Below are 13,114 nucleotides of genomic sequence, written 5' to 3'. Positions count from 1 at the left end.
AATGATTTGGATAATGGAATTAGAAGTAACACTAGCAAGTTTGCAGATGACAGAAAGCTGGGTGGCAGTGTGAACTGCGAAGAGGATGTTAGGAGGTTGCAGGGTGACAGGTTGAGTGAGTGGGCAGATGCATGGCAAACGCCTGGCGGCAAAAATAAGGAGGCAGATTATTATCTCAATGGTGTCAGATTAGGTAAAGGGGAAGTGCAACGAGACTTTGGTGTCCTTGTACACCAGTCACTGAAAGTAAGCGTGCAGGTATAGCAGGCAGTGAAGAAAGCTAATGGCATGTTGGCCTTCATAACGAGAGGATGTGAGTACAAGAGCAAAGAAGTCCTTCTGCAGTTGTATAGGGCCTTGGACAGACCACATCTGGAGTATTGTGTGCAGTTTTGGGTCTTCTAATTTGAGGAAGGACGTCCTTGCTATTGAGGCAGTGCAGCGTAAGTTCACGAGGATGGAGGGACTGTCATATGAGGAAAGATTGAAAAGACTAGGCTTGTATTCACTGGAATTTAGAAGGATGAGAGGGGATCTTATAGAGACATATAAAATCATAAAAGGACTAGAGAAGCTAGATGCTTCGCATTCCCAATCTCGTTGTACCCCTGGGTACAATGACAATAAAGATATATTGTATTGTATTGTATTGTATGCAGGAAAAATGTTCCCAATGTTGGGGGAGTCCAGAACCAGGAAACGCAGTCTAAGAATAAAGGGGAGGCCATTTAAAACTGAGGTGAGAAGAAACTTTTTTACCCAGAGAGTTGTGAATTTGTGGAATTCTCTGCCACAGAAGGCAGAGGAGGCTAATTCACTGGATGAATTTAAAAGAGAGTTGGATAGAGCTCTAGGGGCTGGTGGAATCCAGGGATATGGGGAGAAGGCACAGGTCACTGATTGTAGTAACCATTGATTGCACTGAAGAGGCGATTTTGATAGCTTTCCAGAATTACAGGAATCAGAAAGGATCTGGGGATAGGGCAGGAAAATGGTATTCAGCTTGAAGATCAATCACGATTTTATTAACTGGCAGTGCATTTGGAAAAATCAGACCTAGTATGAATGAAAGGATGTAGCAAAGTTCATGGGCATTTTTGCAATAAACTATTTTTGGAAATATTGTTACAATCTAAATAATATAATGGAGCAGAAAAATTCTATTTTGAAAACATTTAACATTTCTATTTTCTTTGAGTGTAAAATTCATACCTGATTTTGTATCTCACATTACTGGGTAGAAATTGGTATAAAGTAAAATACACAAGGTGATGTGAGGGGATAAGAGGGAATGGTAAATTGCTAAGAATGGGAATTCTGAACTACGTATACCTCTCAAAAACTTAATCCATCTCAAAAGCAATAAAGTCACTTGAAAAAATGTTGCACATTTTTTACCGACCATTATTGCAGACTTTAATGTGTGGGGTTTGCTGATCAAAGTTCAAGTCCACATTCACCATTCTTCTGAAATTAGAATCGAAGAGTTCTTGAATTGCACAACACAAAATCAGGCCCTTATGCCTATCAGGTCCATACCGCCCTATTTGCCCATCTACTCTAATGCCATTTGCCCACATTAGGACAGCATCCTTCTAAGTCTTGCCTTTTTTAACTGTCTCTCTAAATGACTCTTAAACATCATCAGTGTATCTGATTCCCACCAACTCATGCCTCCTAAATTAGCAGCAGTCATTTAACTATATCAATTACATTCACTTAAGGAAAAAATACTTCTAAAAATTGCACTTAAAACATTTTTTCAATGGAGTATCTTTTCAAATAGCTTCTTGCATTATTTATGATAGCAGATGGAAAAATGTAACTTTTACCCGTCCTCTTTCTGTCAACGTCGTTAACATGACAATAAATGATGATCCTTGTTCCCAGACTGTTTGCCAAAAATGGGGACAGGTATGTGGAAGTGGCCCCTGGGCTGCTATGTACTTATTTAAGACAGTGGTACAACAGATTTCCATCTGAGGAAGAAAAAGACAAACATTACAGTAGGGCATTTTATATTTTAATCCTACCATGGTACATTTAATCTCAATATTTTGCATTATATTTGTTCATATACTAATGCCGTTAAACTCGACATTTTTGCTCTTTGGGACTAAAACTGAAAAATAGTATTTCCACCTGTTTAGATCAAATATAATATTTTCCAGAGTCTTGCATTATACAAGACTTGCCTTTATGTGGAAAACAATTAAAATAGATAATGTTGAAAATATTTTTCCTTCAAAACAAAAATATGAAATAACGGGTATATGCTTAAAGCTAGTTTGGAAATATAATTAATGACAAACTTCTAAGATGCAAGATATAGTTATTAGTAGAGCCAGGATTTTGCCATAAGTGCCATAAGTGCCTTTTTATGTATTTTTTGATGATTTCAGCAAGATAATGCCCTTTTCACGATTGAGAGCCTAATCAACCTTTTTTTTGTTGCCATGTTAACGTAACTTACAAGAAAATTTCCACCACCGGGGCGAAACCGGGGGCGCCACCATCGGTCGTTCATTCGTGGGTAGTGGACGAGGCCCCAGTCTTTTGCAGTCAGGCTATGTGGGTGTTAAGTGGTGATTGGAGAGGGATGGGTGGGGTAGAGTCCAGTCTTTTCAGGCTTGAGTCAGGCTGTGAGTAGGTGTGAAGTGTTGTTTGGGGAGGGGGGGTACCAGGGTTAAGTTTCTGTTTATCGAACCTGCAGTAGAACTCGTTCAGGTCGTTGGTCAGCTGACGATTGTCCAAGGAGCGGGAGTGCTTCCTCTTGTGATTTCTTGCAAGCTCTTCCAAACGGAAGAGTCATTAGCTGAGAACTTGTTCCTCAACTTATCAGAGTACTTTTCCTTGGCAGCATTGATTCCTCTTCTCAGCTTGTACTTCACCTGCCTGTAGAGGTCTGCATCCCCGCTCCTGTAGGATCTACCCTTGCAAGTGTCAAAATGCCCAAAGTTAAATCAACGCCTTGTAAAAAACTGAACGATTTGGTGAGTGATATATTCTCTACAGCCAACTGTGTGCTGTTTTACAAAGCATGTAAGAAAGCAGTAAATCATGAGAAGAAATATTTCATCTCCCAGCATGTACAGACAGCTAAACACAAGTTGGTGGCAGAGAAACTGAAGGCGGGAAATACGCAAGCTTGTCTCCTCACTACATTTACTGCTGGCTCCAGTTGCAAATCTGAGTTTGAGTGATCTGTACAAGGTATTCGTTGATGCTGGAATTCCACCGTGGAAATTGGAAAACAAATCTCGCAGAGGTTTTTTAGAGAAACACACAGAGGAACATATACCGAGCGAGTCATCATTACAGAAAAATTATGTTGACAGCAACTTCAACATTGTTGTGCAGAAAATTAGAGATGAAGTTGCATGCAACAAAATATGGATCTCAATAGATGAGACAACCTATGCTGTGGGGAGATATATTGCCAATGTGGTCATCGGTACACTTGAGGCAGGTCAACAATCAAAGGAGTATATCGACATGAATATAGAGTCTTCAGCTTGTTTCGGGTATGCACCAGTGACCTCAGCTGGGATAGAAAGACGTTTTTCAGAACTGAAGCATATTCTGTCTGGCAGACGGCATAGTTTAATACCAGATAATTTGCTAGTATGTGCAACCAGGCAACTTTGGTCATTTAATGTAGTATACCTTTATTGTCTATTTTGGTGGTGGAAATACATGCCTTTTATTGTCAATAAATGCCTTTTTCGTAATTTTAATATGCCTATTTGCCTGCCTATTTCAGAGATTTTTAGCGCCTAAACATCCTGGCTCTAGTTATTAGGTATAGGTTTATCATTGTCACATGTACTGTGATACTGTGAAAAGCTTTGTTTGCTATCCAGTCAAATCATACCATACACTAGTATTGCCACACACAAGTACAACAGATAGTACAAAGAGAACAATACCAGAGTACATATTATAGTTAAAGGTTGATTGCATGATATATTCTTTCATTCAGTAAACCACCATGGAGAAATAAGAGAATTAATGAATAAAAATCAGAAAAAGTCTCATTAAACAACCTAGAGCGATATTTGGAGAACACACTTTGAATCCTTTGCAGCAGTACCTATTGCAGATGATAAGCGAATGAAGTGAAGGAAACAATACAAAACATCAATGCAAAATCAAATTGAACCATATTTTTACAACAGTGAACCAAGCTACAAAACATTGCAATACTGGTTGCAAAATATCACTTTCTATTTATGTTTGCTTTTATTGGTTAGATACAAGAACAGAATAATGAATCTGACTATCCTCAGGAAGGTTATTAAAAAAAATTATTGAAGATATTACCTTAAATTATGGAATAAAATTGTTCATGCATTCTGTAGAGCATGTTAAAATTCTAATGAAAGATCAACCTGAGACACCGGCTCTGCTTCTCTCCCTCTACAGACATAGCTTTATCTGCAGTGTTTCCAGTGTGTTTTCTGCATTTGTTTGAACATTAGTAGGCATGATCAGCCCCTATATATTTTCAATAATATATCAAATTATTAAATTTGTACATGAATTTTCTTTTCAGCTTAGAATTATGAATTGCACCTTCCTGAGAACAGCTTTTGATCCTTTCTCTTGTACGTACACCCAAAAATAACCTTGAGGATTATAATACCAAATACCTTTAATTATATTGTGATTTTGCATGCAACCAATATTAAAAAGCTGAATGTTTTTAATTCTCGACTCAATTTCTTAAATAACTTATTAGGATAATAAGAAGGAAATAAAACAACATTTGTTTGTCTGGAAAAGAACCTTCTGGTCATCGTGCACCGAAAAAGGAACTTAAGGTAATAACTGACCTACAGTGCCCTCCATAATGTTTGGGACAAAGACCCATCATTTATTTATTTGCCTCTGTGCTTCACAATTTGAGATTTGTAACAGAAAAAAAATCACATGTGGTTAAATTGCAGGCAGATTTTAATAAAGGCCATTTTTATACATTTTGGTATCACCATATGGAAATTACAGCCCCATTTCAGAGCACCATAATGTTTGGGACACAGCAATGTCATGTAAATGAAGTCATGTTTAGTATTTTGTTGCATATCCTTTGTATGCAATGACTGCTTGAAGTCTGTGATTCATTGACATCACCAGTTCCTGGGTGTCTTCTCTGGTGATGCTCTGCCAGGCCTGTATTGCAGCCATCTTTCGTTTATGCTTGTTTTGGTGGCTAGTCCCCTTCAGTTTTCTCTTCAGCATATACAAGGCATGCTCAATTGGGTTCAGATCAGGTGATTGACTTGGCCACTCAAGAATTGACCATTTTTTTGGCTTTGAAAAACTCCTTTGTGGCTTGCAGTATGTTTGGGATCATTGTCTTGCTGTGGAACGAACTACCGGCCAATGAGTTTTGAGGCATTTGTTTGAACTCGACCAGATAGGATGTGTCAATACACTTCAGAATTCATTATGCTACTACCATCAGCAGTTGTATCATCAATGAAGATAAGTGAGCCAGTACCTTCAGCAGCCATACATGCCCAGGCCATAACACCCCCACCACTGTGCTTCACAGATGAGGTAGTATGCTTTGAATCTTGAGCAGTTCCTTCTCTCCTCCATACTTTGCTCTTGCCATCACTCTGATACAAGTTCATCTTCGTCTCACCTGTCCACGAGACCTTTTTCCAGAACTATGGTTGCTCTTTTAAGTACTTCTTGGCAAACTGTAACCTGGCCATCCTATTTTTGTGGCTAACCAGTGGTTTGCATCTTGCAGTATAGCCTCTGCATTTCTGTTCATGAAGTCTTCTGCGGACAGTGGTCATTGACAAATCCACATCTGACTCTGAAGAGTGTTTCTGACAAGTGTTTGGGGATTTTTCTTTATTATAGAGAGAATTCTTCTGTCATCAGCTGTGGAGGTCTTCCTTGGCCTGCCAGTCCCTTTGCGATTAATAAGCTTACCAATGCTCTCATTCTTCCTAATGATGTTCCAAACAGTTAATTTTGGTAAGCCTAAGATTTGGCTAATGTGTCTAACAATTTTATTCTTGTTTCTCAGTCTCATAATGGCTTCTTTGACTTTCATTGGCACAACTTTGGTCCTCATGTTGATAAACAGCAATAAAAGTTTCCAAAGGTGATGGAAAGACTGGAAGAAAGACTAGGTGTTGAGAGCTCTCTTATACCTGCATTCAGGAGGCAATTAAACACACCTGAGGAATTACAAACGCCTTTGAAGCCATGTGACCCAAACATTATGGTGCCCTGAAATTGGGCGGGGGGTGGTACTATGTATAAACACTGCTGTATTTTCTATATGGTGAAATCAAAATGTATGAAAATGGCCTTTAATAAAATCTGACAATGTGCACTTTAACCACATATGATTTTTTCTATTACAAATCTCGAATTGTGGAGTACGGAGGCAAATAAATAAATGATGGGTCTTTGTCCCAAACATTATGGAGGGCACTGCAAGTGCACTCAACATTCTATATCTCTGATGTCAGAGCTTCAATACACTGTACCACAAACATTTGAATATCTTTTGAAAAAGATCATTCAGCATTTACCAAGCCAAGGGTGTTCCTGGACTGTATTGCTAAATAATACATCAGCATTTTCTTCAATCTATTCACTTTTTCTCCCTCAGTCAAGTCAAGTCAAGTCAAGTCAATTTTATTTGTATAGCACATTTAAAAACAACCCACGTTGACCAAAGTGCTGTACATTTGATTAGGTTCCAATAGAAAAAAAAATGAAAACATACAGTAGCACGCAAACAGTTCACAGCGCCTCCTCAATGAGCCTCAAACGCTAGGGAGTAGAAATATGTTTTGAGCCTGCACTTAAAGGAGTCGATGGAGGGGGCAGTTCTGATCGGGAGAGGGATGCTGTTCCACAGTCTAGGAGCTGCAACCGCAAAAGCGCGGTCACCCCTGAGTTTAAGCCTAGACCGTGGGATAGTGAATAGCCCCAAGTCGGCCGATCTGAGGGACCTGGAGTTAGAGAGGGGGGTTAGAAGATTTTTGATGTAGGGGGGGGAGTGTCCATTTAGGGCTTTATACGTGAATAGGAGGAGCTTGAAGTTGATTCTGTACCGTACAGGGAGCCAGTGGAGAGAGGCCAGAATCGGGGTGATGTGGTCCCTTTTACGGGTACCCGTCAGGAGTCTCGCTGCGGCGTTTTGGACCAGTTGCAGGCGGGACAGGGAAGATTGGCTGATCCCAGTGTATAGGGAGTTGCAGTAGTCTAGGCGGGAGGAAATGAAAGCGTGAATGATTTTTTCTGTGTCGTCGAATTTGAGGAAAGGTTTGATTTTAGCTATGGTTCGAAGTTGGAAGAAGCTGGCTTTTACCACAGCGTTGACTTGCTTATCAAATTTTAATGCAGAGTCAAATATCATGCCGAGGTTTTTGACATGCGGTTTGACTAGGCAGGATAGGCTTCCAAGACTGCCTGTTATCAATTTGATGGAGTCGGGGGGGCCGAATAGGATGACCTCAGACTTGCTCTCATTTAATTGGAGGAAGTTCTGTGCCATCCAACATTTTATGTCCTCAAGGCAGTGTGAGAGGCTGTTTAAATTTGACTGGTTGTTGGGTTTCAGGGGGAGGTAAAGCTGAGTGTCATCGGCATAGCAGTGGAAAGAAATGCCGTGCCTTTGAATGATTTGGCCAAGGGGGAGCATGTATAGAGAAAAGAGAATGGGGCCTAGGATTGAGCCTTGTGGAACTCCGCAGGAGAGGCTAGCTGGAGCAGAGGAATAACTGCCTATGTTGATGGCGAAACTCCTATCTTTGAGGTACGAAGCGAACCAGCTCAGGGCAGTGCCATCAATGCCAACCGCGTACCGGAGACGGTCAATAAGGATGGTGTGGTCCACTGTATCGAATGCTGCGCTGAGGTCGAGAAGGAGCAGGATTGCACAGTCGCCGGTGTTGATGGCGAGAAGCAGGTCGTTGTGTACCTTCAACAAGGCAGACTCTGTGCTGTGGTGGGCTCTGAAACCTGACTGGAAACTTTCCAGGATGGTGTTTTGGTGCAGGTAGGGCACTAATTGGTTAAGGATTGCCTTTTCAAGGACTTTTGACAGGAATGGCAGTTTGGAAATGGGTCTGTAGTTGCTAGGCAAGGTGGGGTCTAGGTTAGGTTTTTTCAGTAGGGGCTGGACCACTGCGTGCTTGAAACTGGTTGGAACAGTGCCAGTGGCCAGAGAACTGTTGATAATAGAGAGGATGCTGGGACCAGCTATTGCAATGACATCCTTCAGAAGGGCAGTGGGGGCAGGATCAAGGGGGCAGGTTGCAGGTTTCATAGCGGAGATAAGCTTTGCAAGGGAGGATAGAGTGACGGGTTGGAAGCAGTCCAATTTAGATGAACAGACTAGTGAGACAGCTAGGTCACGGGTGGGAGGGGAAATGTTCATTCTAATATTCTCAACTTTGTTGGTGAAAAATTTAGCGAATTCTTCGCACTTAGCAGGGGACCCAACTAAGCTGGTACTGGGGGCGGGACATATGACAGAGGTAATTGTTCTAAATAGGACCTTGGAGTTATGAGAGTTTTTGGAAATAAGGTCGGAGAAGTATTGTGCTCTAGCAGACTTTACTGCTTCCTGGTATTTGAGAAGATTGTTTCTCAGAATTTCGAAGGAAATTTGAAGCTTGTCACATTTCCATCTCCTTTCTGATTTTCTGCACTCCCTTCTTAGGGCTTTGGTGGTGTCATTGAGCCACGGCCGACCTTTGGGCTTAGGCTTTTTCATTTTAAGGGGAGCGATAGAATCCAGGATGGAAGAGCAAGTGATATTAAATAAAGAGGCGAGATCCTCAGTGCTGAGATGGGGGGGAGAGGCCTCAATAGTGCAGATGTTGGGGGCAGCTGTGAGAGCCTCGGAGAATTTACTGGCAGTCAATGAATTTATGTCGCGGGAGTAGCGAACAGGGAGATGAGATTTTGCGGGAGATAAAGGCAGAGATGCGTCAAAAATGATAGCGCTGTGGTCCGATAGACAGGCTTCAGTAGTTTCAATGTTGTTGATTGGGAATCCGGACGATAACACTAGGTCGAGAGTATGGCCTAACTTGTGAGTGGGTCCCGTGGTGTGAAGAGTCAGATTGAAGGACTCAACCAGGTGCATAAATTCACTCACAAGAGGCTTAGTGGGACAGCAAACATGAATATTAAAGTCACCAAGAATCATGATCCGGTCAAATTTGGGCAAAATGCTAGAAATCAGATCAGCAAATTGGGTGATGAAGTCCTTATGCATTTTTGGTGGGCGATACACAAGAACAATTAAGAGGGGGTAGGCTAGGCCTACTTTAATTAGTTGCACCTCGAAACTGGAGAAATGATCAGCGTTCAGGAGGCGGCAGTTGAAATGTTTCTTAAACACAGTGGCTAAGCCCCCACCGCGTCCGGAGAGCCTAGGCTCAGTAACATCTCAGTAACATCAAGGTGAATACTTACATTTACATAATTAGCATTAATATAATTTTCTGATCCGTTTAATACAACCCTTGTGACATCATCTGTTTTAAAAAGGAAAAAGATTAAAATTAACATTTCCAAGTTGTTCTTAAATTTTCTCTGCAACATTATCAGGAAAATTCAGTTTAGGTTGAGTGGCATATTTCTAATGTATTGCAAAATAAACCTTTGACCTTGCCACTTTACCAGCTAATGCAACATTGGGCCAGATCTTCCCATCTGAGGCCATCATTAATGCTGGAATTCCCCATGGAAGTCCTTGCTTCCACTTTTATCATGAGTTTCAGCTGTAGTGGCAGCTGCCTTGCACCACTGAACTCCCCTGGCTCTCAAACTGGGAAGTCTCCCTGCTGAGCCTGTATGAGATTAAATCTGCCCCAAGTACTGTGGTCCCATTGAAATGAGTAGGAAATATTATCTGTGGGGATTTTTAAAAAATCATTGTTCAGCAGTTTTTTTCCTTCATATCTTGTATGTTTTCTAATATTCTATGTGTAACACAATTTTAGTTTTAGGCCAATCCAATATGTTATGAATGTTTCTGAATGTCATTTCCAGAAATAAGCCAAGGAATAAGCAGAGAAAACTCACATGGTAATACATCTTTATATCTGTTCCTGTCCATGTTCTTTGTCATCTTTGCACAAGAGATTATTAAGCCAGGCTTTTTTCTGTACAATTGCTAGAAAATGAGAGTGAAAAGCACGAGTTTCAATTTGGCTGCTGCTTTTTTACCATTTATTTGCACAATCTCAAGGTCAGTGATAGGCACAATTTTCTCTTCCTGTGGTCACTCTTTTTTGTTCTCTCAAGGTAGCACAGCACTGTATTACCTTTCATTATTTCACCAGTGCCATTCTTTGAAGATGAAAAGCATGAAAGGAAAACTTGTACTCAGCACCTCAGTTCCTCTTTTAGTCATAAAGTTAGTTCTGATACTCTGTGTGTACATCTCTCTCCCCACTTGAAAAATCTGTATCATATCCAGCTGACACATGCTGAAATGCTTTTTCCTGAATGTTTTGCTAATTCTCCTTTTGTTTGTTATGGTCTGTTTAAACCCTACATACTGTTTGTTTAATCGTGGAAATAGATTTTTTTTTCCATTAGGTAACTATCCCACTGCAATTTGTATATTAAAAGGTTTTTTCAAGGGTAAAACTTAACGGCTCTACTTTACAATCGCCAAATTGTAATTCTCCAGTGATGTATAGAAAATGGGACATAATAGAACGTTTCTCATCAGAAATGTTTGATGCAGTAAACCTTCATCATTACAGACCCTAGGTGTGGGGGGAAATAGTGTCCGTTATTGCGGATTGTTCGCTGTAACCGAGTGAGGTATTATCATTATCTGTAGTAGAAATAAAGAACTGCAGATGATGGTTAATGCACAAATGGATGCAAGGTGCTGGAGTATCTCAGCGGTTCAGGCAGCATCTCTGGAGAATACGGATTGGTAGTTGGACCCTTCTTCAGACTGATTCAGTCTGCTGAGTTACTCCAGCACTTTGTCTCGTTTCACCTTAAAACGAAATCAACGAGCCTTTCTTCACCCGCCACCACAATGGTTGATGCAGCTGTTGTTAAGGCTCATGTTGTCCCTCCTGGCCATCAGCTCTTTCTTCAGGCTGCTGACAACGGTAAGATGTGCACGGTCACTGTGGGGCTCCGTCCCCTCTCAACAGCTACCACTTCTTCTTGTCGGCCATCGCTTTGTCCACTCCACTTCTCCTCCTCTCATCACTTTGTCCACTCTGCCATTCCCCCCACCACTGCCACCTCCTCCTTCTCCCACCCAGTTGCTGACATGGGAGGAGGAGGAAGAAGTAGCAGAGGAGCGAGGAGCGGACAAAGCGACAACCAACAGGAAGAAGTGGCAGCTGATCAGAGTGGAGGGATCCCATGGTGACCGAGTGCATCCTGTTGGTGGCTGTGGCCTGAAGAAAGCGCTGTCCCCAGGGGCTACCACGTGTGCCGCAACAACATCGCACCTTGCAATGGGGGGGTTGCATCGGCAGCCAGGGCTGTATGCGGCTATGGAGGCAGTGCGAGTCTGGGGTGGCGTCGGCTGATCAGTCTGCTTTAACTGAAAACGGTTATAAAGGGGTCTGTTAACATGAGGGTTTACTGTAATTTGTTACAAAACCCACTGCCATTTATTTACCCCACAACCTAAAAGGTTATAATTCTTTAAGCTACAAAACAGAAACTTCCTTTAGTCATTTTATAATGTGCACATCAAAAGATATTCTGACACAGACTAGAGTGCAACTTTAAATCTAGATTTATCATCCAGTCAAACAACAAAAACTGGAAATAAATTTCAAGCAGCAGTGCTTTACAATTGAACCTACTGAGAAAGTAAATATAATACTGATGTAGAACTAATTTCAGAGTTAAAACAGACTGAACAAACTTACATCAAACTGATTTAGTAAAGTTCCACTTTCAAGTCCTTGCCGAAGCTGAATCATTGATTCTTCCAATGAATCTCCATATTCAGAAGAAGCAGGATAGATGGAATTACTGGGAAAATGTTGGAAAGCTGTTCTGTCTTCCATCTTTTCCTCCAAATGACTGCTTGCAACTTGTAAAGAAGCAATGAAAACAAAGTTTATTTCATTAGATTTGCATACAATTGCCAACTTCAATTTATTATGCAGATATTAATGCAATATAAATGGAGTTTCTGCAGATATCAATATAAGCTATGGAATTCCTAGATAGCTTATTGTTGAGTTGGTGAAGGACAAGAGTGTAAGAACCAATCTCCATCACACATGTGCACCACATATTCTGCCTACATATACCTAGTATTATGGATCGTAATCAGCAGTAATCAGAGGCTGGTCATTCAACAAAAGGCCAAAACAACACTTGTTCTGTTGACTGATCCCTTGTATGGGATCAGCTCCTCAGTCTCCAGGGACAACTTGCTGAGCATGACTGCCATCCCAATTCCTGCTCCTCTGGTTTTGACCTGCCAACCTTATGACCATTCTGGAAGTTATCTCACAAAACATCAATGAGATAGAAAGTAGCTGTTGACTTAAAGTAACAAAAAAAACTTGCAGATGCTGGAAATCTGAAATAAAAATACACATGCTGCAAATATCCAATTTGAAGGCATCTGTAGAAAGAGAAACAATTACTGATTCAGGTCTGATACCTGTCGCCTTTCTGACTTGTTTGTGGCCTTAATTATTATAATGAGGCTAAATACAAGCTGGAGGAACAACACATCTTCTGTCCGGCCACGCTGCAATGTTCTGGACTTGATATCAAATATCCCAACATTTGGAAGTCCTACTTCTTTCATATTGCAATGTGGCTTTGTTTTTCCAACTCTATTAGTAGAGTCTAAGCCCCTTTGACTTGCTATTAGCAACATATCACATGAAGCATCATTTTCTAATTCACACTGATACTCTCACTACTACTTTGACTCATTTGGTCTATCCCAGCGGTCTCGAAACTATGGCCCGCGGGCCACATCCGGCCCGCCACAAGATTTTATCCGGTCCGCAACAAGCTCTTAGGCAGCGGGAACTGGAGGCAGAAGCTGCCGGCGAAGGTTCAGCGGAGAGCGGATCGCCACCGACCCAGAGCCGGGACAAGGTGAGAGATC

The 13,114-nt window shown here is 41.3% G+C and overlaps 1 protein-coding gene across 6 annotated transcripts in view; it reads right to left on the bottom strand.

Moving 5' to 3' along the window:
* The window catches only part of LOC144604443 (tyrosine-protein phosphatase non-receptor type 3-like), a 145,610-nt gene that overhangs the window by 36,492 nt on the left and 96,004 nt on the right, over positions 1-13,114 (bottom strand). For all 6 annotated transcript variants that reach the window (XM_078418867.1, XM_078418886.1, XM_078418894.1 and 3 more), the window contains 4 exons: positions 11,907-12,073; positions 10,075-10,165; positions 9,463-9,524; positions 1,833-1,979 (listed from right to left, as the gene is read on the bottom strand). In XM_078418867.1, coding sequence (XP_078274993.1) covers positions 1,833-1,979; positions 9,463-9,524; positions 10,075-10,165; positions 11,907-12,073 — 467 coding nt within the window. The remainder of the gene's footprint in view (positions 1-1,832; positions 1,980-9,462; positions 9,525-10,074; positions 10,166-11,906; positions 12,074-13,114) is intronic.

Source organism: Rhinoraja longicauda, chromosome 2 (assembly GCF_053455715.1).
Source record: "Rhinoraja longicauda isolate Sanriku21f chromosome 2, sRhiLon1.1, whole genome shotgun sequence".
Taxonomy (NCBI): Eukaryota; Metazoa; Chordata; class Chondrichthyes; order Rajiformes; family Arhynchobatidae; genus Rhinoraja; species Rhinoraja longicauda.
This window is presented reverse-complemented; position numbering and strand designations above follow the sequence as displayed.